At 43.0% G+C, this 26,814-nt stretch overlaps 1 protein-coding gene across 1 annotated transcript in view; it reads right to left on the bottom strand.

Annotated features, from left to right (window-relative positions):
- cubn (cubilin (intrinsic factor-cobalamin receptor)) overlaps positions 1-26,814 on the bottom strand; it is a 220,026-nt gene that overhangs the window by 140,704 nt on the left and 52,508 nt on the right. Inside the window, exons 22-27 of the mRNA XM_076721417.1 lie at positions 26,330-26,460; positions 17,995-18,184; positions 17,138-17,298; positions 8,823-9,004; positions 2,993-3,149; positions 2,047-2,237 (exon numbers count right to left, since the gene is read on the bottom strand). Of these exons, the coding sequence (XP_076577532.1) occupies positions 2,047-2,237; positions 2,993-3,149; positions 8,823-9,004; positions 17,138-17,298; positions 17,995-18,184; positions 26,330-26,460 (1,012 nt within the window). The remainder of the gene's footprint in view (positions 1-2,046; positions 2,238-2,992; positions 3,150-8,822; positions 9,005-17,137; positions 17,299-17,994; positions 18,185-26,329; positions 26,461-26,814) is intronic.

Below are 26,814 nucleotides of genomic sequence, written 5' to 3'. Positions count from 1 at the left end.
AATACGTAGACATAATAGTTTTCAGCTGAAAACATGGTTTTGGGGTTTAGTTACTGTTGGTATAAAACACTAAAAGTGAGAAAAAGACAAAACACATTTTAAATCTCTATTTCTCAACTTTAATTTTCAAAATAGAAACCTTAACACTTATGATGACAAAGAGATTTGTTTTTATTCTTTTCAGTAGCATTGGGTGAAAGTTTGAATGAATGCCAGTTTTTAAGTTAATAGAGTGGCTTGTGCTTAATTTCTGGGGATGTCATCGCAGTGATAAAAAAAAAAAAAAAAGCCAACCTTTATTGTCATTACAGCTTTAAACATGCTAAACTTTTATCGGGCATATAAATTCAGGTTATTTCTCTGATGCAATGGATTGTGGGGAGTAAGACCCTTTCTAATAAATAAATCATAGGGATGTTGGATTGTGAGACATGTTGGGACAGTCCGAAAGTGTCAACTACGTTATTAAGTTCTTTGGCATTACTGTTTCTGTGATTGCCAAGATGTATGTTGAAATCTTCCATGAAATATGCAGTCATTCAGAGATCACCTGATCCAGCATCCAACCTTGATGTGAGCCCCCATCTCCAGCATGTGATTAAAAATGCTGATGTTTAGGCGTGGCAAAACCAGGCAATTTAATGGAGTTTAGTTATTAGTCAAGCATGCAATGGAATGTTCATTTTGTCTAAAATGCAACACATTCTCATCCCAGATTGTCTAATATTGGTGCCGCTTTGCTACAGTTGCCAGCATCTCTTACAGATGCACAAGGTATCCTTTGGTGTTTGTGCAATGCACAAAGCTTTCCTGCCAGAAAGCCTTTCTAACATGTCATGAAATGGTTACAGTTATGAAATAATCACAGTTTGGCACTTGGTCAGCTTTAGAAAAAGATCATTGACTTTGGGTTCAGTTTTGGACTCCTCAGACATAATGATGTTATGTGATTTAATTTATGGCTGAATGGGCAAAGTGATCAGAGACTCCAATATTCACAAAAAAAAAAAAAAAAAAAGGAAAAACAAAGAACAAGATGAAGAAACAGTAACAGTGACTACTAGTAATTATGAACAGAAATACTTTTGAGCAAAACTATGGCAAAGCTGGAGTGACTATGGCAAAGATGGTAACCCATGGATTTGAAAAACATTTGCAGCAGAAAGAGTTTGCATGTGGCCAAAGCTGCATAGTGAACAAGTGACAGGTAAAAATTTGAAAGTAATTCAAGGGTAAAGTAGTAAATTCAGAAATTACTGTCCTCACTGAGTAAGAGCCATTTCATTGCAATGTCAGAGGAGTAATGTGTAACTAACAATGAATTATTTTGTCTGAGTAACTTGTATCATGATGATATACATACATAATGATATCATTACACAGAGAAGAGGGTGCCATGCTATTGTTCTGTCTGTGCATGATTCCGAAACTCCAAAAATCTGAACAACCCATTATTCTGAAAACAAATGCCCATTGCTCTCATTGTTCCAAAAATACACACACTGGCATTACCACCTTACTTACGTGCAATAATTGTTGTATTTAATGTACCTACTTGTACCCAAACCAGGTTATTTTTCTTAACCTAAGCAAGTTGTTTTGATGCATAAACCTGACTAAACTGCATCCATTTCACTACACTAATTGCATGTATATTATTCTTGCCATGACAATGTTCACCTGACTATTTTTACCATGACAATAAATGTCACCTGGCAAAGGTCACCTGACTTCATCCTTTCCTACACCAAGCTGGTTATTTTTGGAACAATGGTCCTTTAGAGCAGTGGGCTTTTGTTTTTCTTTCAGTCCAATGAGACATTTTTCAGACAGTAAGGGTTTCAGAATTATTGGGCTGCAGGAACAATCGGCTCCTGTCAGAGGATACCTGACAGGAGATGCTGTCATCAGCATGCTTCTGTCACCTAAGTCAATCCACTATCCGTTTATCAAAAGATACAGTAACTAATTGTACAAATTTTAATGTAACTGTTGGGGTAGCAATGAGTTTTAGTTGATATGGTGGAATAGTGTGCATCTGCGTACCTTGATGTAGTCATAGTCACAACTGCTGGAGGTGGCCTCCAGCTGGAAAGCAGTGAATGTGTAGTTGACTGTGTTTCCACTGCTGGCTTGGATGGTCCAGCTGCACTGAGAGTTGGCTGGGTAGTTATTGGGAAAGTTAATTGACTCCACCACTCCATTGTGTTGGCCTGAGATGAGCATGCTATGGCATTCTGAAAACAAACAAAATCAAAAGCTCTTCCACAATACAACACAATGCAAGACAAATGTATATTTGAATTAAATGTATATCTCAGTTTGATTCTCTGGAGTTCAGCCAATATATGCTGGGGCCAATAGCAAGCAGTTACATTTACTCCTTGACATGTGCTTAAGTAAATTTAAGTAAAAGAAAACTGTAGTTTTAGAAGTAGTTTTAATGCCTTAATTTTTTTTTTTACACTAAAGCATATTTTCAGATAACAATCCAAAGAGATAACAAGAAAGCTTTCTACCATATATGTTCAAATTAAGATTTCTCAGTAGATTATTTTGCACTTAGTGTTGAGTGTAATAATTGCAGTTTGTATGTATGTTTTTGTCTATGACTGAACTTAGTATTTATTACATTTTGAGCATGCATTTGTATTCATTACATTAGTTAGTATTCATGTTTATGTCTATCTGCCCAGGGATTGCAGACAGAAAGTAAAGTACAAGTTAAATCTGGTAAAATACTTCACTTTAATGTTAAAGACACAGATTAATGTTGTTTGTACATGGCCCATGACATATGCAATAAACTGCTTCAGTTATGGACGTTCAGTTTTGTAAACACCTCTGCAGGTCTGCTAAAATGTGATTCTGGATTTTTCAAAAAACTCTGACTTGTTGCTTCAGCAACACAAAAGTTTATATTCCAAAGCTACCAAAATCTAACATAATGTGGCATGTTCAGACTTTTTGCAGTATGTGTGTGTTTTCATACTGGAGATGTATGAAGCAAGGAAGCCTCCAGTGCTGATGCTGCTGTCAGTGCGCAGTTTGATGTAAAGCTGATTGCTAGAAGAGCTGATGGTGTTGGGCAGCTGTCCGCCACACAACTTGGCCAACTCAGGAGCAGTGCTGCTGTTACCATCATACACCTGAATGCACATGCATGCATGCATGCACGCACGCACGCACGCACGCACACGCACACGCACACGCACACACACACACACACACACACACACACACACAGTCATTGAATAATGAAATTAGCACTAGCAAATAGTAATAGAAACAATACTATTTGGATTTCAGGGATTCAGATTTCTGAAAGTAATATCACATATGACTTGATGGTATGCAAATTTAAATTAGTAAAATGTCTACATTCTATTGGCCTCCTTTTGTTGTAGCCAGAGATAGTAACCTGTTTGTGCATAAAACCAATCAAAATTGATATGCCCCTATTTCTCAAAATAATAATGATGATAAATATAATAATTTGATGTCAACTGAAGCTTGTGGTTTGTAGGTTCTAAGTGAATTGTTTTATGTAAAGATATGGTGCTTGGTAAAAAAAAAAACTGTTTTAAACTGATAAACATATTATATTAAGGACAAAATGATGAATCAAAAACACACCTCAGCAAATATACAAATCCAAATATTGTCACAAATGCAAGTATTGAAAGCCTTTATTCTAGGTAAATAGGACATTGTGTCAGGGTCTGTGTTTTTTGTTTTTTTTGTACTTGTGCTCTTCTCTCCACCTTCCCCCTCCCTCTTGTGGTTTTCTCACTGCAGGTGCGACAGGTGATGGGGCTGGCCGATCTCTGCCTTGGCTGGTCTTCATATGAGGCACACCTGTGTCTCATCCTCGTTAATCATCTCTCCATAAAACACTGGTCATCCCTCCACCTCGTTGCCAGATTATTTCCAGCCACCTGGCCTATGTCTCATCGTGGTTCTCTTGGTTTCTGTCTCCTGTGGCTCGCTGCCTCCTGTTCTTGTTTCTTCGCCGGTCACGCCTAGGACAGCCGACTCCCGTCTCCTCTGCCTTTGTTTTTTAAGAGCTTGATTTTTGGGTTACTCCTTAGCCAGCGGTATTTTCTGTTGAACATTTCAGACTGTGAGAACAGTTTGACTGTGTCCGGCTCCGCTACTGTTGGTCCAAATTGACATAACCTAACAGAATAATCTGGCCAAAATGGGCCCAGTGGACTCGGAAAGGATCAAACAGATCCTCTCAAGGTGAGTTAGTGGGGCAACATCAGTCCACTCTATGCCAGGTGATGGAAACACTACAACGGCTCTCCACCAGCGTTTCCCAGCTCGGCGATCGGATGGACCATGTGGCAACCCAACTCGCTCACCTCTCCGCTTCAGCCTCTCTGCTGCTTCCGCCTCCCACTGCACCTCCTGCTGCGCCGCCGCCAGCTGCGCCTCCTGCTGCTCAGCCCGTCACCTCCTCTCTCCTGCCTCGCGAGCCCTACATTCCCACTGCTAACAGGTATTCTGGGGATTTCAGTACTTGTACTCAGTTTCTGCACCAGTGTAATTTGGTTTTCAGTCAGCAGCCCATGACTTACTCCACCAATCAGTCCCGCATAGCTTTTATTATGAGTTTGTGTGTTGATAAAGCCGCCGCCTGGTCTCTTGCCATCTCCCTCAGCAATCCGACTTTGTGTTCAAATTACCAAGCTTTTATTGTGGAGATGTGCCAAGTTTTTGATAACCCAGTTAAGGGTAAGGAGGCAGTTAGTCAGCTGCTGTCTCTCATCCGGGCGGGGGGTTCAGTGTCGCAATACGCTTTAGTTTTGCATATTGACAGCAGAGAGTGGGTGGCATAAGAGCACACTTCCCGGAGTGTTTTATAAGGGGCTATCAGACGAGGTAAAAGACGAGCTAGCAGCCTGGAGTGAGATTAGTTCCCTGGAGGAGCTAATAGAGTTAACCACGCGGCTGGACAACAGACTCAGGGAGAGGCACAGGGAGAGAGTGCGGTCGCCACCACCCTCACCTGCACCATCCGAGAAGGTTAACAGCGGACAGGAAGGGGATCATTCTCTGACTCCATTCTCCGCTGAGGAACCCATGCTACTGGGGCATTCCAGGCTCACCCCAACGGAAAGACAGCGCTGGCTCCACCTGGGTCTCTGCCTCTACTGTGGCAATGTGGGACATCGCCAGGAGACCTGTCCCTCTTTGCCAAAAGTGTAAGCTTACCAACCGATTGGGGGGTATTGGTGAGCCGTTCTCCTTCAACCCCTGCAAGACGTCTTCAGCTGAGAGGTATGCTGCACTGGTCACACATTTCACTCCCCATACACATCTTAGTTGATTCCAGAGTAGATGACAGCTTCAGTGACTCTGATCTAGCCGAGCAGATCAACATTCCCCTGGTCATGTTGCCGGCTTCCAAGGAGGTTGTGGCTCTGGACAGCCGGCTTATTTCCTCAGTCACCCACCGCACTGCTCCCATTTCCCTCACATTTTCTGGTAACCACACAGAAACAATCAAACTCGTCACACAAATTTGTCACTTCTTCACCCACTCATCCAGTGGTTTTGGGGTTTCCCTGGTCATAACCCCATTATTGATTGGTCCACTAATTCCATTACTTCCTGGAGCAGTTTTTGTCATCAGAACTGTCTGTCTGTCAAGTCTGCCATCAATACCACTGTTTCTGTTTCACCCGCACCCCCTGAAGACATTGACCTCTCAGCTGTCCCTAAGGTTTATCATGACCTCAAGCAGGTTTTTAGTAAGGATAAAGCCCTGTCCTTACCCCTGCATAGACCATATGATTGTGCTATTGTCCTGCTCCCTGGAGCCGCATTATCCACCAGGAAGCTGTACAACTTGTCCAAACCGGAGAAAGAGGCCATGGAGTCCCTGGTGGCAGGCCTCATTCGCCCTTCTTCCTCTCCTGCTGGGGCTGGGTTCTTCTTTGTCAAAAAGAAGGACAAGACTCTTTGACCCTGCATCGATTTCAGAAGTTTAAATGACATTACCATCAAGAATAAATATCCCTTACCTCTGATTGACTCTGCTTTCACCCCTCTCCATGACGCAGTTGTTTTCACTAGGCTAGACCTTCAGAACGCCTATCACTTGGTTCGGATAAGAGAGGGGGGCGAATGGAAGGCTGCTTTCAACACCCACCTGGGCCTTTTGGCCTCACAAATGCTCCAGCAGTGTTCTAGGCAGTCATTAATGACATTCTGAGAGACATGATAAACAGATTTGTGTTTGTTTATCTAGATGATATTCTGATTCTTTTCCAGAGACATTAACGAGCATGTGGTGCATGTGAGGCTGGCCCACTCTTAACCGCAAACAGCTCCAAAGGTTCCTGGGGTTTGCCAATTTTTACAGGAGATTTATTAAGGACTACAGTAGGTTGGCAAACCCCTTAACTCAACTGACATCTGTTAAACACTCTTTCGTGTGGTTGCCTGCAGCTGAGGCCACCTTTAACCAACTAAAAACTATGTTTTCCAGTGCACCTGTGCTAATACACCCTGACCCTCAACTGCAGTTTGTGGTTGAGATGCCTCAGATTCAGGGGTCAGGGCAGACCTCTCTCAGCGCTCTCCTGTGGACCAGAAGCTCCATCCCTGTGCCTTTTTCTCCTGGCACCTCACCCCCGCTGAGAAAAACTATGATGTGGGGAACAGGGAACTCCTCACAGCCTTGCTTGCCCTCCAGGAGTGGAGACACTGGCTTGAAGGTGCAGTACACCCATTCATCGTTTGGATAGATCATAAAAACCTCTTGTATCTCCGTTCTGCATGCAGGCTTAATTCTCGCCAGGCTCGGTGGGCTCTGTTTCTTGGAAGGTTCAACTTCACCCTCACCTACCGACCTGGATCCCGGAACATCAAGCATGATGCACTGTCTCACCAGTTCGCGCCATCAGTCGACAACACCCCTGTGGAGACCATTTTGCCATCAGTCTGTGTGAGCGGCCAGGTGGAGGATTGAGCAGGTGGTCCAGGAGGCCCAGCGGGATCATCCGATCTCCCAGCAAGGGCTCTAGTGCTCCAGTGGGGGCAAGTTGGTGTGCCATCCCGGCTTTCACCGAACCCTCTCCTTACTGCAGCAGCGTTTTTGGTGGCCGTCCATGGCTGCGGACACCAGAGAGTTTGTTGCCACCTGTCCTGTCTGTGCTTGCAGTAAGTCTGCTCATCGAGCTCCAGCCGGCCTCCTCCATCCCTTGCCCATACCGCATCGCCCCTGGTCTCATATCTCAGTTGACTTTGTCACTGGTCTCCCGCCATCAGCTGGCAACGCTGTAATCCTCACCAGGGTGGACCGGTTCTCTAAAGCAGTTCATTTCATTCCCCTGGTAAAACTCCCCTCTGCTTTAGAGACCGCCAATCTTCTGGTGCAGCATGTCTTCCGCCTCCATGGCGTTCCCCAGGACATTGTTTCAGACCGAGGACCCCAGTTCACCTCCCAGGTGTGAAAGGTGTTTTGCCAGGCACTGGGGGCCTCAGCCAGCCTGTCTTCTGGTTACCACCCTCAGACTAACAGCCAGTCAGAATGTGCCAATCAGGACTTGGAGTCCTCCCTACGGTGCATGGCAGCTCGCCTCCCTGCTTCCTGGTCCACTCACCTGCCCTGGATCGAGTACGCTCACAACTCCCTGGTCAGCTCCGCCACAGGTATGTCACCATTCATGGTAGCTAAAGGGTTCCAGCCTTCCCTATTTCCCTGCCAGGAAACAGAAGTGGCCGTACCTTCCGTTCAAGCCCATCTTTGCCACACCCGCTGAGTCTGGGGAGAAGCCCATGCCGCCCTCACTAGGACTGCCGCACGCAACCAGCGGATTGCCAACAGTCGCCAGACTCCTGTCCCCGAATACAAGGTCGGTCAACAGGTCTGGTTGTCGTCTTGGGACCTCCCTTTGCAAGTGGACTCCAAGAAACTTGCTCCCCGGTTTATTGTTCCCTATACTATTGAACGTGTGATTAATCTCTGTGTTATGAGACTCAAACTGCCACCTTCTCTCAACGTTCACCCCTCTTTCCATGTGTCTCTACTCAAGCCAGTGTCCCACAGCTTCCTTAGCCAGTGGTATTTTCTATTTAACATTAAAGACAGTGAGAACTGTTCAACTGTGTCCGGTTCCGCTACTGTTGGTCCAAATTGACATACCGTAACACATTGTAATAATTAAAGCTATACCAAAATGTTATCCAACAGTCTTCACCATACAGAAATGGTACATTAAGAGTCCACCTTAAACCATTTAAATTAACTTGCATCTCTCAAAAAACCCAAAATGCAAAACTCTTAGGTAATTCTTGTGGTGCCTCAATAAATGCATACACTCATGATGCACACCCAAATAATAACTTACATATCTTAGTACACCAACTGCTGATCAGTTGAACATTGTGAAACCAAAAGAACATTTTATCACATCACCAATGCACAGATGCATGCCCATGGACTTCATTGTGCGCATGCATAGGATACAAACAAAATGTGGACTCATTTGGTAGTGCTACAAGAACCAAAAACTCTGGTTTTACTACACAGGGTACCTATGTAAAATCCATACAGGTATTTTCTTGATTACAGTGTGCACACTATTGTGTTTAGTGTCACTCTTGTTGGAACAGCATTAAGAAACCTTTTTACCATCCTGAATCAAGGTTTTAATACTTCCAGTTGTTCCAATAAATGTACTTATACACCTCCACCGTGACGTGTTTTTCAATTTTTTCCAAATCAATTCAATAAAGTGTTCAGCTTGTAAACTAATAATCTTAAAAGCATTACATAATGCACCCACATGCTGTGGTACAGTACTCACAGCCAGGTAATCGTAAGAGCAGGTAGAGCTGGACTCCAGATGGAAATCAGAGAAAGAGAGGAGGAGGTGGTTGCCCTGGCTTGTCCTGATGTTCCAGTAGCACTCAGTGTTTGGGTGGTAGGATAGAGGGTAGTTAGGGGAGGAAAATGTCCCAGATGCAGTTGTCAACATCCCACCACAGCCTTGGAGGAGAGAATGAAATCAGATGGACAGGTGTAATTGAGAGTGTGTGTGTATGTGTGTGTGTGTGTGTGTGTGGGGGGGGGGGGGGGGGGGTGTATATATATATATATACACGTATAACCACATTTAACAATGTTGTACCAGTAGTGACAAAGACACTAACAGAACAAAAACACAAAACACTGATAAAACAATATTAGGAAGAAGTAAAAACAGTAAATACAGTACATACAGGCCAGTTAATTGAATGTCACAGGGAATAACAGAGCAGGGTCACCTTGGCTGCTATGTGTTGTGCTAGTTTGAGAGAAGGAAAATTAAAAAAAAAAAAAAAAAATGTTTATTTAATAAACAACTAAGAAATAATGAAATGAATAGAAACAATGTGTGTGAGGGGTGACTACATAAAAAAGAATGTAATGGGTGATAAAATATTCATGACAAATATGATATGGCAAATATGATAAAGTATTTCATAATAATTCATGACAGGTGTGCAAAGAAAATTAAGTAATTAGAATGTGGGGGAAGGTTATGGATGTATGTTTATCTGTTATTTAATAATAATAATAATAATAATAATAATAATAATAATAAGATACTGTAGGTTTTATCAGTAATAATGACAAAATGTAAAACAGAAGAGACAGAGATACAAAGAACAACTATAAATTTGTTAAGGCTGTGGTCCTGAGTTGTCTTTTCCCCTGTTCACATGCCCTTTTTTCCTTTTCCTTCTCTCAGCAGGTCGGAGCGAGAGAGAGAGGCGGAGCCAGGTCATTCAGGTTGCGAGCACCATGAGACGCACCTGCACCTCATCAGTAATTACGGGGCTTCTTAAGCCAGCTCATGCTCTGCCCCGGTGCCGGACTATTCCTAGCTCCAGGTCGAACACAGCTCGCACTGAGTTTCTTGCGCGGCTCTCATCTCACTCCTCCTGTCTCCTGTGAATTACCTGTGGTTTTCGCTGTGGTTGCTTTTTTTCACAGTTGCCTTTTGTTCTGCATTTTGATTGCTCGTTCCAGCCTAGCTGAGTTTTGAGTTATTTATTTGTTACTTTTTTGCTTGCTTAGTTTTTGTTGTCACTTTCTTTTAGTACCTTTTTCCCCCGTAGCGGTGTATTTCAGTTCTGCTTGCAAGCAGTCTTTCCCTGGTTCAGGTGATTTTTTGTTGGACATTTTTCAATAAACTTTGTTTTTGCTGCCTCTGCAATTGGGTCCAGGCCTTGTCTGTCCTCCAGCCGTAACAAAATTAGTAATATGTAATGGAATAAAACATGAAAAGAAGAAATAATTACAATAGATATGTAGATATGTTAGAATTGGTAATGTTATTATTAATCTAATGGGTATTGATATGCATGTATTTATAGTACTGCTGATAAATGCAACAGAATCATTACTTTATTGATTTTCCTCCACTTTTCCATTTTTTTTTCCTTTTGCATGTATGTATGTGTGCACACATGTACATGTTTATATATGTTTGTTTTTCTTTGCATCCTGACCAATTTTTCTGGCAGTTTTGGCTGAAATTTTTGTTGGTTTACCTGACTGTCCATTGGTATCGACAGAAACCCTGAGTACATTCCCCTCAGACATATTTATTTATATCAGACATGGCCAATAATTCACTAATTCGTTAGGGGTATATAGAGTATATTTATGATTACACCTGTATGTATGCATGTATATATGTATGTATGAATGTATGTATGTGTGCATGTATGTTTACATGTTTGTATGCATGTATGTAAGTGGTTTTCATCCATCATGGTGTTTTTGACAGATGTGAAATTTTTTGCATTTTTTGTGTGGTACTTCTTGATCTTCAGTTCATAAAGATGGTTTTCTTGGCGGCAGTTAGGACTACGAGAAGTAATCGACTTGTTCAGGTTCTTCTTGACTTTGGTGTTTTTCTGATGCTATAGATTGGCATAAATATTGTTTTTTATCTCTTCAGGTGAATGGGTGGACTTCCCTACTGAGTCCTTAAAGGTAGAGATTGTTATTTTTCTTTGTTTTGTTTATTTGATTTGCCAAATTAATTATTAGAGAGGAAATTTTCTATGAGTCTATGTGTCAGGAATTAAAATTTCTAAATCATAATATAATTTATTTGGAATTTATACTTTCTTGGTTTGTTCCGGTTTTCCTCTGTCAAGTAACTTGCATTAATGTTTTCAATATGTTTGATTTTTCATTCCAGTTCAGCTTCTTTTTGTGAATTAACAGAAAAAAGAAATGATCAAACCTCTTAAAACTGCTTTCCCTGATTCCCACAGAAGAGTTGGGGGTGGCTTTGGGCAAGTATTTATTACAGTCACCTTGAGCTGCACGGAAGTCTGTGACAAAAGTAAGGGGCCCGGATCCTGTTCTAAGATCTACCTGGTGATGGTCTATCCCAAGGCATACCCAGACAAAGCCACTAAAGTTTATGCTACTGTGGACGACCAGAGCAACAGGTCCCTGGCCAGGTTCAAATTCTTTGACCTCTTCCAAATTAGAGGGTCCAACTCGCCATACACTTTTCAAAGATAAACAAGAGTCACTGAAACATCAGGCAGAAGAGTGACAGACTTTATGGCGAAGTAACTACATGGAACAACAAGCTCCCCAATCACATGCCAGGCGACTAGTCAGAGATTCCAACTCCATTGACTGCACAGCATCACCTTCACCTAAAGTCCATTGCTTACAGAATATCACACCTACATCCAGAGGCCCAGATACTCCTAATTCTGGGACAGACAGTAGAAGTCAGAGAGCAACACAATGGTCGTCCCAGTGCCCCCTATACCTCGTTAAAAAACATGAATGCAATTAACGCAGTTTTATTTATTTCCGGTGTTGACTGACCCCTAACCTTTGGTAGCCCGTGCAGCCAAACTGAGCACCCCTGGCTACAGAGCAGCAGAATACCGGGCAACGATGGGGGACAGAATATTAGGCGGAAAGTTTCACTTTAAAAAGTTGCTTGATGGCTTGTTGGAGAAAGCAAAAGTCATTTGCACACTTTGCAGAGCCGAATTTCACTACCACAGAAGTAACTTGTCTTTGGCGTATCATCTCAGAGCAAAACACCTGACTGAGACTACTTCTATGGGGCCTTGCCAGACTACACTACAGGAGTGTGCTACTCATGGGCGAATATCGAAACCGGTAAGTGACAAGTTAACCAATTCTTTGGTTACTTGGATAGCTAAAAACTGCCATCCAATTAACATAGTAGAAGATGATGGACTGGGACTGAGAGAAGTCATTCGGACTGCATCGGGAGATTGGGAAACAAGGGCTAAACCAACTTGTCTCTTTTGAGTGAAATGTTCTGAACTTTCAGTAGTATGTTTCCTTGTTTTTTGATATTTGCATTGACTCATGCACTTTTTTGAAATTCAACTGGCATGAAGATGGGACAGATTTTTGTTGGTAATATAATTTATATTACCCATCGTTCATTTAAGAAATAATTGCACTTGAAGCTGATATTTAATTTTAGTAGCCTTGAAGGTTTTGATATTCAACCTGTACTTTAATGTTTAGGCCTGCATTTTTTTTTTATTATTTGTATTAGTGGATATTGCAGTATATTATTGCAACTTTGTTCATGTAATAAGTTTACAACTTCTTTCCTAGAAATATTTAAATTCTCAAAGTGGTGGACCTGCACTTCAACATATAAGTCTGGGTTTTGTTATTATCTCTGTTAGTGGATATAAGAAAGATGTTTTTTTTTTTTCTTTTTGCTAAAATGGTCTTTGAATTTAAATATACTTTCTGTGTTTTGATTCTACATTAATTCCATGATTTTCCATAAATGAACATCCATTACAAGCTTCAGTCTTAAGTAGAAAAATGCGATTAATCGAAATTAATTATAGAAAATTGTGTGATTAATTAGTTATTTTTTTAATCAATTGACAGCCGTACTCAAAACACTTTGTAGAGCGCAATCTCTATGTTGATGATGGCCTCATGTCAGTCTCATCAGCAGCCAAGGCGATTAGTCTATTGGAAAGGACACAATAGATGCTTGCCGCTTCCAACTTACGGCTCCACAAGATAGCGTAAAACCACCCTGACGTCTTGGAGGCCTTCCTGCCCAAAGACTGTGCAAAGGGTCTGCAGAATCTGTACTTGAATGACAACTTTGCAACCACTGCAGTTTAGGGCTCAGCTGGGATCTCAAACATGTCTTCACCTTCAAAGTAGCAGTTACAGAGAAGCCCTTCACCCGTAGAGGTGTTCCAGCCACAGTGAATAGTCTGTTCAATCCCCCTGGGCTTGTTGCGACGATCATTATCCAAGGGATGTTCCTGCTGCAAGAACTCACCAGCAGTGAGACGCTCAACTGGGAAAGGCCTCTTCCACGTGAAAAGGAAGCTGAATCAACACTTTTGTCATCTGCCAACCTGCAACTTCATTCATCTTTCTTCTCGTTAAGCCTCGCCATTCATCTTTCGCCTATGTTTACAACTCATGGTCAGCGAGGAACAATTAACCAGTGCATGTGTTATTTCATTTGTAGGTTGACTATTAAGTGAAGCGGTCACCTGTTCTGTTCACCATGCTCCCAAGAAGCGACTCAGGCCTGCATTGGTTTATTTTTGCTTTAAAGGGACTTTTACTTACACTATATTGCCAAAAGTATTCACTCACCCATCCAAATAATTGAAATCAGGTGTTCAAATCGATTCCATGGTCACAGGTGTGTAAAATCTAACACCAAGGCATGCAGACTGTTTCTACAAACATTTGTGAAAGAATGAGTTGCTCTCAACTCCAACGTGGTGCTGTGATAGGACGCCACCTGTGCAACAAGTCCAGTCATGAAATTTCCCCGCTCCTAAATATTCCATAGTCAACTGTTAGTGGTATTATAACAAGGTGGAAGCGACTGGGAACGACAGCAACTCAGCCACAAAGTGGTCGGCCACGCAAAATGATGGAGTGGGGTCAGTGGATGCTGAGGCGCAGAGGTCACCAACTTTCTGCAGGGTCAATCGCTACAGAACTCCAAACTTCATGTGGCCTTCAGATTAGCTCAAGAGCAGTGTGTAGAGAGCTTCATGGAATGGGTTTCCATGGCAAGCAGCTGCATTCAAGCCATACATCACCAAGTGCAATGCAAAGCATCAGATGCAGTGGTGTAAAGCATGCCGCCACTGTAGTTCTCTGGAGTGACAAATCACGCTTCACCATCTGGCAATCTGATGGACGAGTCTGGGTTTGGCGGTTGCCAGAAGAATGCTACTTGTCTGACTGCATTGTGCCAAATGTAAAGTTTGGTGGAGGGGGGATTATGGTGTGGGGTTGCTTTTCAGCTGGGCTTGGCCCCTTAGGTCCAGTGAAAGGAACTCTGAATGCTTAGGGATACCAGGAGATTTTGGACAATTCCATGCTCCCAACTTTGTGGGAACAGTTTGGGGATGGTCCCTTCCTGTTCCAACACAGTGGGGGTCTACAATGTCCTCCCAAGCCCATCCAACCTGTGCAGATGGGGCAAAATTCAACACCTGCATGCCCCCGTGTTCCATAATAGGGACACTGGAACCCATACTGAGCAGCTGCTCCAAGGTGCTGGGTGAGGGCTGGTATCGATGGAGGCATGACCAGGTCCTCAAATCCATCACTGGAGCAATCAGCAAGGGGATCAAGGGAAGCCGATACACCCAAGCCTCAGCAAAGGCCATTTACTTTGTCAAGGAAGGACAAAGGCCGGAGAAAACATCAAAGAACTGTTCTGCTGGTTTGCTCTCTGTGGCCCGAGACTGGTTGATGATAGCTGACCTGGAGAGGCAGCTGAAAATTCCACCACACATCACCCAGTCCAGTTTTAGACCTGACATCATTGTGGTCTCAGAGCCCACAAAACAACTCATCTTGCTGGAGCTAACGGTTCCCTGGGAGGAGAGGATGGAGGAGGCACACGAAAGAAAGAGGGAGAAGTACCAGGAGCTGGTGGAGGATTGTCAGAGGAACGGGTGGAGGACCAGGTGTATGCCAGTGGAGGTGGGCAGTTGGGGATTCATCACTCCCTGAGCAAGGCCTACGGCACACTGGGCATAACAGGTGCCAACCGAAGATGAGCCATAAGCAACAACGCGGAGGCAACAGAAAAAGCCTCCAAATGGCTCTGGTTGAAGAGGGGTGACCAGTGGGGGCAGTAGCACAGCATGCCACTTGGACACAGGCCAGGGTCTGATCAGCCTTGGCCAGGTCGCCTGCAAGGAGGGTGTCTGTGGTAGGACCCGGAACACCCAGTGACTCCAGGAAACAACACTGATGATGTGTTAAAGGTTGTGCATCAGTAGATGTATTATTAACAACACAACTGTGCACCAGTGCACAAAGCAAGGTCCATAAAGACATGGATGAGAGAGTTTGGTGTGGATGAACTTGACTGGAATGCACAGAGGCCTGACCTCAACTCGACAGAACACCTTTCAGATGAATTAGAGTGGAGACTGAGAGCCAGGCCTTCTCGTCCAACATCAATGTGTGACCTCACAAATGAACTTTTGAGAAGGGTTTAGAATCAAAAGGTAAACATTTTTGAGTGTTGTAAAATATTTTCTATGTTCTTACACTGTACACTGTCGATTTGCCCCAGAATATCTCAGAGGTGAATTATTGATGAAATAACACATGCAAATTGGTTCCAGTGCTTTGCATTGTGGAAGACAGTAGGTGAGGTAGACTGATCTGAGGAGATTTTTTTCTGAATCAATATGACATCCAGGATTTTTCCAGGCTTAACACATGCTATATTTTGGCCAAATGAGTTTCTTACTGCTGATATAGTAGGTGATTTCGAATACAGCCAATAGACTAGGCTTTTAGAAGGGAAAAGAATGGCATTTGGAGATATATCGGAAATCCTCCCTTTGTTTAACTGTGATACAGAGGGACAATTTCAACCAATTTGCACTGTTAACTGTATCTTATACAGCAAGGACAAACAGTGTTTTGTTAGCAGTAGTATTGTCAAAATAGGAACCATGTTCCATTAACTATCTAAACTGTCAGATCTTGACATTTGCAGGGGTATTTTTAAGCTGTATAAGTTATACAGCTGACTTGCTATCTCTGATCAGCCTATAAACTGACCGACTGAGCGCACTTTTGTGTGGTGTTTCCCTAGCTCATTCAGCAAACTAAGACATGTCCATGCTCATACATAAGACAAGGGAGAGACATTAGCAGACTATCAACAGACCAGGTACTTGTAATGCTTGTCATTTACCGTTGGCATTTGGCTCCTATTGCCTAGGATATAATTCTAGAATTCTGATCAGTTCCGTTACGCAGAGTAGACCAAACTGGCATGGGAAGAAGGAAAATTGTCTGTTGATATCACTGAAGAACAATGCCGACACACCGAGGCAGACCTATCATCCTGCAGTTCCCATGTATTGGTTCACTGGTTGCTTTCTCAAAGGAGGAGTGATACAGCTAGGGTATCTTTGAGGACAAGAAAGCCATACTGTCCTTCACCACTAGGTCTCATGAATTCATGTTCAATGCAAATAAAATTTACAAGGTGTAGTATGTTTCAAATTATGAGGCTCTTGTGTTGCAAGCCTGCTGTCTGTGTAACCATCCACCAATGATAAAATAGTGATGTTACTGATAAATGCAAATATATTTTAAATTTCAAATTATCTGATGTGGCAGATAATTTGAAATCAAAGTTATCTGTCTATATGGAAAGAAAACTGCCAACAGTAGTGTTTGTAGTAATGACAAAATACAACTTTCTTCCATCTGGAGATGGAGTGAATTTTTTCACAAAAGAACCCAAAAGACATGCTGAATGTCACAGCATGGTCAAAAATGAGCAATTTTAATTTAGTTGGGATTCACTGAAACACGCATTGAAAGAAAACCATTTGTGTTTTCTGGTGTCCCTGCACAGGATATAGAACATTGATGGGTGTAATTTCTTGGCTTTTACATAATACTACAAATGATTAATTTCCATTAAGTTGAAACATTTGTGAGTACACTTCATGAGGTAGACATGAATACAATCCAATTTCCAGGTGCCGATTCACCACTCTGTGCTCTGTAATTTCTCTGCTTAACCAGGCTAAAATAAGAAAATTTAATACAAATATGTTAAGCACTCACCAGTCTGTGTGCCATCCCAGTGGGCAATGAATCCAAGACGTGGGATGGTGGCATCAGAGTGAAATCTCACCCAAAAACGGTTGCTATGGGATACCAGGACTGGAGGCCTCTGATTGGCACAGAACTTACCAATCAAGGGAGATGTCTCATAGCCACCATCCCTGTAAACAGACAGTGAAAGTTCAAAATGTCACAGGTCATACTGAACAAAGAAAGACAGATGTGTCTTAAAAATAGCACCAAGACAACATTGAACAGAGATTTCATTGTTTTTGAAAATTGTATTCTCATTTAGAATTTGATGCCTGTAACACATTTTCCTTGCATTACCTTTTTTTTTTTTTTGTCTTTTTTTTACCAACACTCTGCAAGTGTTTGGGAACTGAGGAGACTGATTGCTGTCATTTTGAAAGTGGGATATTTTCCCATTCTTGTCATATTTTACCTTTCATTATGCGCCAAACATATTCAGTGGGTGACAAGCCGGGACTGCAGGCAGGCCAGTTTAGCAGCCGCACTATTTTACTATGGAGCCATGCGGTTGTTATACGTGCAGAATGTGGTTTGGCATTGTCTTGCTGAAAGGCCATCCCTCTCCTCTTTAGCCCAGTGGATGTGGTGTCCATGACTTCCAAAAAGAATTTTGACTAGTCAGACCACTTCTCTTCAGTTAATCTGAAATGAGCTTGGGGCCACAGAAGGCTGCAGCCTTTCTGGATCTTGTTTTGTTTTGCATGGTAGAGTTCAGTTGAAACTATAGCCATTTTCTGCTTAGCCGACTGTCATATCACACTCAAAGGATGAAAAAGGCTACACTCCAAAGACAGCTAACTCTACCATCTTAATTCTTTCCTTACCTGATTTCCACAAAGTCAAAGTTGCAAGAAGGAGGGGAGCCCTCCAACTCAAAGTAGGTGAAGTTCAGCATAATCTGCATGTTGACTTTCACAATGAACTTGAAGATACAGTCTCTGTTGTTGGGATAATAGTCAGGGTAGTTGGGTGAACTGAAGGACCCTGTAGGGGAGGTGAAGGTCTCACCACAGTCTGATGAGAGACAAAGATTTCAGCAGAATCTTATAATCTGAGGACTAGAAATTAATTTTGTCCACATAAAATTGTGTTGTATACATAGGGGGTTAGTTCTCTTAAACATTGTCAAACATTCTTTGGATTTACCAAAAAATTGTTCCATTCATTTATATTTTCGGTGTCCCAGAAAACCTCTTTTTCATCACCCCAAAAACATAGACAGGATTATTTTTGCATTACATATACGGTAGCTCATTGTTGAATTATGTCTGTGCCTACGTCTCTGTGGCTGAAAACGATGGTTTTCATGAAATTCTAAAAGAGTACACATTTGGTTTTTTTTTTTTGGTTTTTTTTTTACGTCTTTGAAGATCCTCATTCATCCAGGCCATGGTACTTCTAAGTGCTTCCAAAGCCAACTGGACTTGTGGTATCAGTTACCCTGTCCAGTGCCAAAACACCACCTTCCACCCTCTCCTTCCAAGAAAGGAAGGCACTGACATCACTACACAGCCACCTATGAGACACCGAAGCAAGATCCCACCAGCAGCTATAAGAAGAAAGTAATCAACTGCTTACAACTACTGGAAAAGGACAAAGCCATTGCCTGACCACTATATTACTGTCTGTACCTCAGGGAAGCCACTCCTTGCATTTATGGGCTGCCAAAGTTACACAAGGAAGGAACCCCAATCATACCCATCAGCAGCAGCATCAACACAGTCACCTACAACATCGCCAAACATCTAGCAAACACCTTAGCTCCTTTGGTAGGCAACACTCCACACCACATCAAAAACTCCCAGGATTTTGCCAACAAAGTGACAAACTTAAAACTGGACTCAGATGAAACTATGGTATCTTATGATGTCTCCTCACTCCTCACATGCATCCCCACCCTGGAAGCAGTGAAGACTGTAAGGAAACGACTGCTACAGGACAGCATCCTCTCCAGTAGAACCAACCTCACCCCTGATCACATATGTGCCCTGCTAGACCTCTGCCTGACAATCACCTATTTCCAGTACGACCAGGGTTTCTACACACAGAAGCATGGTTGTGCTATGGGGTCACCAGTCTCTCCCATAGTGGCCAATCTATATGGAAGAAGTAGAGAGCAGAGCCCTGATCTCCTTCACAGGAACTCCCTCCAGCCATTGATTTGGGTACGTGGATGACACCTGGTTCAAAATTATAACACAGGAAGTGGAAGCTTTCACAGATCACATCAATGCAGTGGACAGCAACATCAAGTTCACACAGGAGGATGTCTCTTTGAGTCTCACCACCCCCTGGAGCACAAGCTGGGGGTTATCAGAACCTTTCAACTACCAAGGACAGAAGGCAAGGATAAGGAACAGAAACACATCAGGAAAGCACTCAGAACGTATGGCTACCCAAACTGGACCACAAAAAACAGAGAGAGAAGAAAGGGACCATAAACGGAACAACATTGTCATCCCCTACATTGCAAGAGTATCTGAAAAAGTCAGAGGGATTTTCAACAAACACCACATCCCTGTTCAATTCAAGCCCAGCAACACTTAAAGGCAGAAACTTGTCCACCCTAAGGACAAAACACCCAGACACAAGCAGAGCAATGTAAGTTATGTGGTGCAATGCAGCGAGGAATGCACAGACTTGTACACTGGGGAAACAAAGTAACTGCTTCACAAACATTTGGCACAACACAGAAGAGCCAACATCTCAGGTCAAGACTCAGCAATCCACCTAGATCTCAAGGACAAGGGACATTCCTTTGAGGACAATAATGTACATATTTTGGCCAGGGAAGACAGATGGTTTGAAAGAGAAATGAAAGAAGCCATCCATGTCAAACTGGAATAACCATCATTGAACAAAGGAGGTGGTCTAAGACACCACTTATCAGCCACCTACAGTGCAGTCCTGAGATCTCATTATGCTGGGTGGAGCTATGATCTTGCAAGAGGATAAATGCCTGAGAATCCTAACCAGTCAGTTAGAACTGAAGAAGCCTTTTGGATAAGTGGCGAAACGTCCTCGAGAACCATAAAACAAGTCCAGTTGCCTTTGGAAGCACATAGGAACAAAAAGTTTTTCTTAATGGTTTATCAGATGTGTGTTTTTTAAGCGTGTCACCTTAGAGTTCAAATATGATAAAGAAATCAACTATATATAATGAAAAGAAAAAAAAAAACTCTATCGACTCGATGCACTTTTTGTACTACTTCGTAGTCTTGTATCACCTATGTCGAGTTGGACCAGAAAGCTGCATTAGGGCACTTATTATTGTTGTTCTCTCCCGTCTAGAACCTTGCTTGTGTTGTATGAAAATCTCATATGTACGTCGCTTTGGATAAAAGTGTCTGCCAAATGACAAATTGTAATTGTAACTGTAACTTAAATCAAATCAAATGTGTAACTAAAGACTAAAGTCTACAGTTCAGTTGTTAAGAAAGCTCTCTCACTGGCGAGTTGGGTGCTGGGTAGTATTTTTGTAAATGAAACTTGCCCACAAATACAGTATCATTCAGCTGGATTTCTGGCAGGTCAGAAAATTTCATTGGCTCTGAGCAGTTACACATTTCGATTTCCCACTTGCTGCTGTCAAAACTTCTGTTATACACTGTAGTAGCATATTTTAAAATTAATGCAACAGTATTGCAGGCGTTGTGGCCAAAACTCAGGATCAGAATTGGCCAAGAAATTGTTCATGTATAAGGAATACAAGCGTTCAATGTACTTTCATAGGAAAAAGGATATATAGCTCAAAAGGACAAAAGACAAAGGAAAAAACGACTGAACAATAAGTTATGTACTGCAAAAATATGAAATAAACAAACAAACATAAATACAAAGAATGATGAGGCAATACACAATATACACAACGAAATTTACAATGTGCAGGTATTTATGTTGGCAGTGACCAATGAATGTGCATGGTAAAAACTGTGCATTATTGAATGATAAGTGGCCATCAGTGGATGTTTTCATGTCAGAGGGTTAGTGAAACTGTCAAGCCAACAGCCAGCTGTTCGTTATGGTGATGGCTTGTGGGAAGAAATTGCTTTTTGTCTGATTGTTTTGGCATTCAGTGTTTTACAGCTCCTACCAGAGGGGAGAAGTTGGAACAATTTGTGTCCAAGATATGAGGGGTCTGCAGTGATACATCCCGCCCGTTTTCACAGTTTGGAGGTGTTTGAGTTCTAAATAGAGGGCAGGTTGGTACCAATGATTTTCTCAGCAGTGCTTATTGTCCGTTGCAGTCTGTTCTTGTACTGTTTGGTGGCAGACCCAAACCAGATAGTGATGGACATGCATAGTCCACTAACATTTACATAGTTTTTAGCATGTTCAGATCCAGGTTGTTCTAATTGCACCAGAGGACCAGCTGTTTCACCTCCCATCTGTATGCAGGTTCTTCACTGTCTCAGATGAGGCCGTTGACTGCTGTGGTGTCTGCAAACTTCAAGAGTTTAGCAGATGGGTCTCCTGAGGTGCAGTTTTTCGTGTAGAGGGAGAAGAGCAAGGCAGAGAGCATATACCACTGGGGGGCTTCAGTGCTGATGGTCTGTGTACTGGATGTGATTTTCCCCAGCCTCAACTGCTGCTTTCTGTCTGTCAGGAAATTTGTTATCCACTGACAAGTGGAAGCTGGCGGTGAGTCAACACCAGTCTTACTCAAAGGATTTCATAACCACAGACATCAGGACAACTGTAGTCATTTAATCCAGACATGGATTTCTTTGGCACTGGAGTTGTTATGGTGCGCCTGAAGCATGAGGGAACCTTGGACAGCTTGGACAGTAGTTTGTTGAAGATCTGTGTGAAGATGAGTGTCAGCTGATCAGTACAGACTTTCAAACAGGGGGGGACACAGAGAGATAAGATAAGATAGGCTTTATTTATCCCACAATGGGGGGAAATTCACATGAGTGCAAGAAGTCAGTGGACGAGAAGACAAGAAAAATATTGAACAAGTGTTATATACCCTATGGTAATTTACAATATATGCAATACGTACACACTTATTTACTTATACGTACTGCTCATTTAAAAATGACGATTGCAGATGAAAACAGGAAAAATGTGAGATGTGATCAGTACAACTTGCATTTGCTTTGATGTTATTGTGCACTGTTATACAGTCTGATGGCTGTGGGCAGGAATGACCTGCGGTAGCGCTCCTTCCTGCACTGGGGATGTAAAAGTCTCGTGCTGAAGGAGCTGCTCAAGGTCCTCACAGTGTGGTGCAAGGGGTGGGAGGAGTTGTCCATGATGGATGTCAGCTTGACTAACATCCTTCTGTCTGCCACCTCCTCGATGGAGTCCAGTGGGCAGCCCAGGACAGAGCTGGCTCTCTTAACCAGTTTGTTCAGTCTCTTCCTGTCTCTGTCCGTGCTGCCCCCTCCCCAGCACACTATGGCATAAAACACTGCAGAGGCCACTACAGTGTCATAGAAAGTCCAGAGTAGAGCCCTGCACACACCAAAGGACCTCAGTCTCCTCAGCAGGTGTAGGCGACTCTGGCCCTTCCTGTACAGGGCGTTAGTATTGTCTGTCCAGTCCAGTTTATTGTTGAGGTGAACACCCAGGTACTTAAATGAGTCCACCATGTCAATGTCCGAGCCCTGGATGTTCACCGGTGTGTGAGGGGAAGGTTTCCTTCGGAAATCAATAATCATCTCCTTGGTCTTGCTGGTGTTTAGGATCAGGTGGTTCTGCTGACACCAGTCCACGAAGTCCGTGATGACCCCCCTGTACTCCTGCTCATTCTCCTCTGACACACAGCCAACAATGGCACTGTCATCAGAGAATTTCTGCAGATGACAGAGGGTGGAGTTATACATGAAGTCTGAGGTGTAGAGGGCAGCCAGCTGCTGGTCCACACCAGCCGCCTCCATTTTCCCCTGCAGCATTGAAGGCTGGATGGTGAAGTCAAAAAACATGACTCTCAGGGCCCAGTGTAGCAGGTAGGTGATGGCATCGTCCACCCCGATGCCAGGTCGATATGCGAACTGCAGTGGGTCCAGCACAGAGCTCACCTGGGCGCAGAGGTGGCTGAGGACGATCCTCTCCATGGTCTTCATGAGGTGGGAGGTTAGGGCAACAGGTCTGTAGTGGCTTGGTTCCCTGGGATGGGCTGTTTTTGGAACCGGCACCACGCAGGAGGTCTTCCACAGGGCTGGGACTCTCTCCAGACTGAGGCTCAGGTTGAACATGTACAGAACCACCTGACTGAGCTGGTCTGCACACTCCCTGAGCACCCTGGAGCTGAAGGTGTCTGGGCCTGTGGCTTTCCTGGCCTTTGTCTTCCTGAGCTCCCTCCTCACCTGGTCCATAGTGATGGAGAGGGGGGAGGGGGGTGACTGTGGGTGGTAGTCCAGAGCTGTAGGTGGTGGTGGTGGTGGGACCTTGATGACAACGGGGGTTGGAGCAGAGTGGTCTGAGGGGAGCTGAGGTGTTAAGGACTGCAGCTGAGGGGAGACGACTGGACTGGAGAGGTGTGAGGAAGTGGGGCCCCAGTGAGAGGGGGCTGGAGTGGGGGCAGAGTCAAGGTGACATATATCCTGTTCACAGATTGTGAGTGTTGCTGGGAGGTCATTGGGGAGGGGTGACAGTGGTGCAGGGTGTGTGAATTGTTGTTTGATGTCCAAGCCGGAGTAGGTGATGTCTGTTGATGTGGGTCTGTCAAACTTGCAGTAAAAGGTATTCAGGACATCAGCCAGTTGATGGTTCTCTGCTGTGTGTGTCAGAGGGATGATTTTCTGTAGTTGGTAATGTCCTGCAGTTTCTTCCACACTGATGATGGTTGTTAGGTAAAAAGCTGTACTCAAGCTTTGTGTTTCAGCACCTCTTTCTCCTTAGCCTGGCAAAGCTGCCTGAGTGTTGCCATGAACCATGATTTATTGTTATGTGTGCAGAAGGTTTTAATCCTCACAAAAACTAGTGTAAGATGTCAAAGTGTCAGCCAGATCTGTTGCAGCAGCCCTTAAAAACACTCCATACATACAGGCCTGTGGTTACAGGTTTGCATCAGTGGTCCATCTTTTTACAGTCTTAACTACAGGCCTGGCAGATTTCAATTTCTGCCTTTAGGTTGGAAGAAGATGGACCGGAGAAAGACTTGCCTCCTTTGATATTGTGTAGCACTGGTCTTGTGTATTATTGTCCCTTGTGGGACACTTAATGTGTGTTAGTGGCTGAGATTTGCTCTGTTGAAGTCCCCAAGAACAATGAGCAGGGAGTGCGGATGTTTCTGTTCCATGATAGTAATCTGGTCAGCCATGTATTTTAAAGCCTCGCTAATGCAAGCCTGAGGTAGAATGTAAACACCGGCAAGAATAAATGAGTAATTCATGAATATGGTCTTTAGGTGAGAGCTGCATGATTTCTTCAGCATTGTGACATCTGTACAGTAATCTCCACTAATGTAGAAGCAGATTCTGCCTCCCCTGGTTTTCCCCAAAGTTCTGGCACTTGATCTTATTGGAAAAACCGGGAAGTATAGCAGTGTCCAGTTTGTGGGCAGCTGTGGCTCAGGAGGTAGAGCAGTCATCCACCAATCAGGAGGTCAGTGGTTCAACCCAGGCCTTAGCAGTCCACATGTCGAAGTATCCTTGGGCAAGATACTGAACCCCAAAACTGCCCCAAATGCTGTGCCATTGGTGTGTGAACACATATGTACATCACTTTGGATAAAAGCATCTGCCAAATTACTAATTGTAATTGTAATTGTGTACTCACTGAGCCAGGTTTCAATAAAGCACAGGGTGGCAGATCTGCAGAAATCCATGTTTGTTCAGTTTAGGAGCAGCAGCTCATCCATCTTATTTATCAGAGAGCGGACATTGGCCATGTGTAAAGGAACACTTTCATGAGTGCTCCAGCTCACTTACCCCATCTGCGTGCGTCTCTTGCATATCCCATACAGAGCTACTGCTCCTCTAGCAAGACATTCAGAAAAACTTTCTGGCTTGATGAAAAGTGGAGAAAAAGTCTGACTAGTAGCATCAACAACACACAGTACTCTCCAGCAGTTAATGCTTCCATGACAATGTAGGGAATTAAGTCACATTAAAACCACATCTATCTAGACTGTAGGAAAATAAATACATGAATATTTACGCATAATTAGACTATTAATTTTTTTTCACTTTCTAACAAAATTCATGTTAGTTTCATGTTAGTTTTAGGAGCCAGCAGACTATTAAAAATATGCAAAATCCATAATGTATTTCAAAATCATTAACTAGAAAATGTTCTCAGACCTCCACCGAGGAGGCAGTCAGTGTTCAATACAAAACCCACAATTCAACTACCAATGAATGTGTCCTTTTCTCAAAACAAACAAACAAACAAACAAACAAAAAACAATACAACAGTTGGCCAATGAAAATAAACCTCTGATGCCTCTTTCTCATTTTTTTGCTCATTACCAGAAGTTGGCAAGCTGATCGACCATCACTCTCAGGATGGACTGGAGTTTTTCCACTGTTGAGTAACATTACATGCATGCCTTTTCTGAATTCATTAATATTGTGCAGGATGGATGGGAATGTGACAAGTTGCATGTGACCCGTGAGTGAGTTGACAATATGGCAGTGACATACAAAATCACATTGCAGTTGCACTTTTGCATATTTCAGTTGCAGCAAAAGTGGAGTCAGGTTTAATTCTTTTCCCCAGATGACCCTGCATTATTTTGCAGGAGCCTCTCAATGGCAGGTCCCTGACTGCCAACACTGGTCTCGTAATGTACTGTTCTTTTTTTATACAGTTAGAATGGAAGTTTGAATGTGGCCTTATTGACAAGAGGTGATAAACACCTCAGCTCTCAAAGCTCTATGGTGTACACTTATTTAACAGTGCAGCTATTTTCTGTCTAAATATCCTAATACAAAAATTGTTGAAGACAGGGCTTGCGAGATATATTAGGCTCTAGCTTACATTGAAACGTTCCCCCACAGTTCAGTGACTGGTGTGGCACACCACTTGACCAATCAATTTTCAGAGGATCTTTTCCATAATTAAATTCTATGGTGGAACCTGAGCTTGTGAGTCATAGGCTTGTTGTTCAAGGCTATTTTAACAATAGTCTCAAATACATCCACTTAAAACTGAAAAAAAAAAAAAAAAAAAAAAAAAAAAAAACTTTCTGACCAATCTGTTCTGTACCTGTGGTGGCATTTAAGGAGACATAGCTGGCAGAGAATCCCTCTGTGACTACACTTGAGTCAGACACAAACAGCAGGGTCAGCAGGCTGTCAGTACTGGTGATGGATGGAGGCACTGAATGTCCACAGTACCTGCACATACAAAACAGCCAAATGCCTTTACTCACCAAGTACAGCAAGGAGAGGGCAATTTTATGAATAATGTTGATTTTGAAGAGATTTTATGTATGGTATGTATGTAGTTTCCAAAATACATCTTAAGATGCACTCTGACATGTCATCAGTGATGTGTCCTGGGGCCATTGGGTGTTTTGGGTCCCGAAACATCAGACATCTTCACCTGGGCAACCCAGCCAGGGCTAGCATTCCATGGCTTACTCCTCCTCAACCACAGTCATCTTAAGGCTATACACACTAGTGTTCAAAAGTTTGGAATCGCCAGCTACAAAAGCCTAATGTGAGGGGGCTACTCTATATTTTTGAATG

Source organism: Chaetodon auriga, chromosome 21, assembly GCF_051107435.1.
Source record: "Chaetodon auriga isolate fChaAug3 chromosome 21, fChaAug3.hap1, whole genome shotgun sequence".
Taxonomy (NCBI): Eukaryota; Metazoa; Chordata; class Actinopteri; order Chaetodontiformes; family Chaetodontidae; genus Chaetodon; species Chaetodon auriga.
Note: the sequence above shows the minus strand (reverse complement) of the source record. Positions and strands in the feature narration are given on the sequence as shown.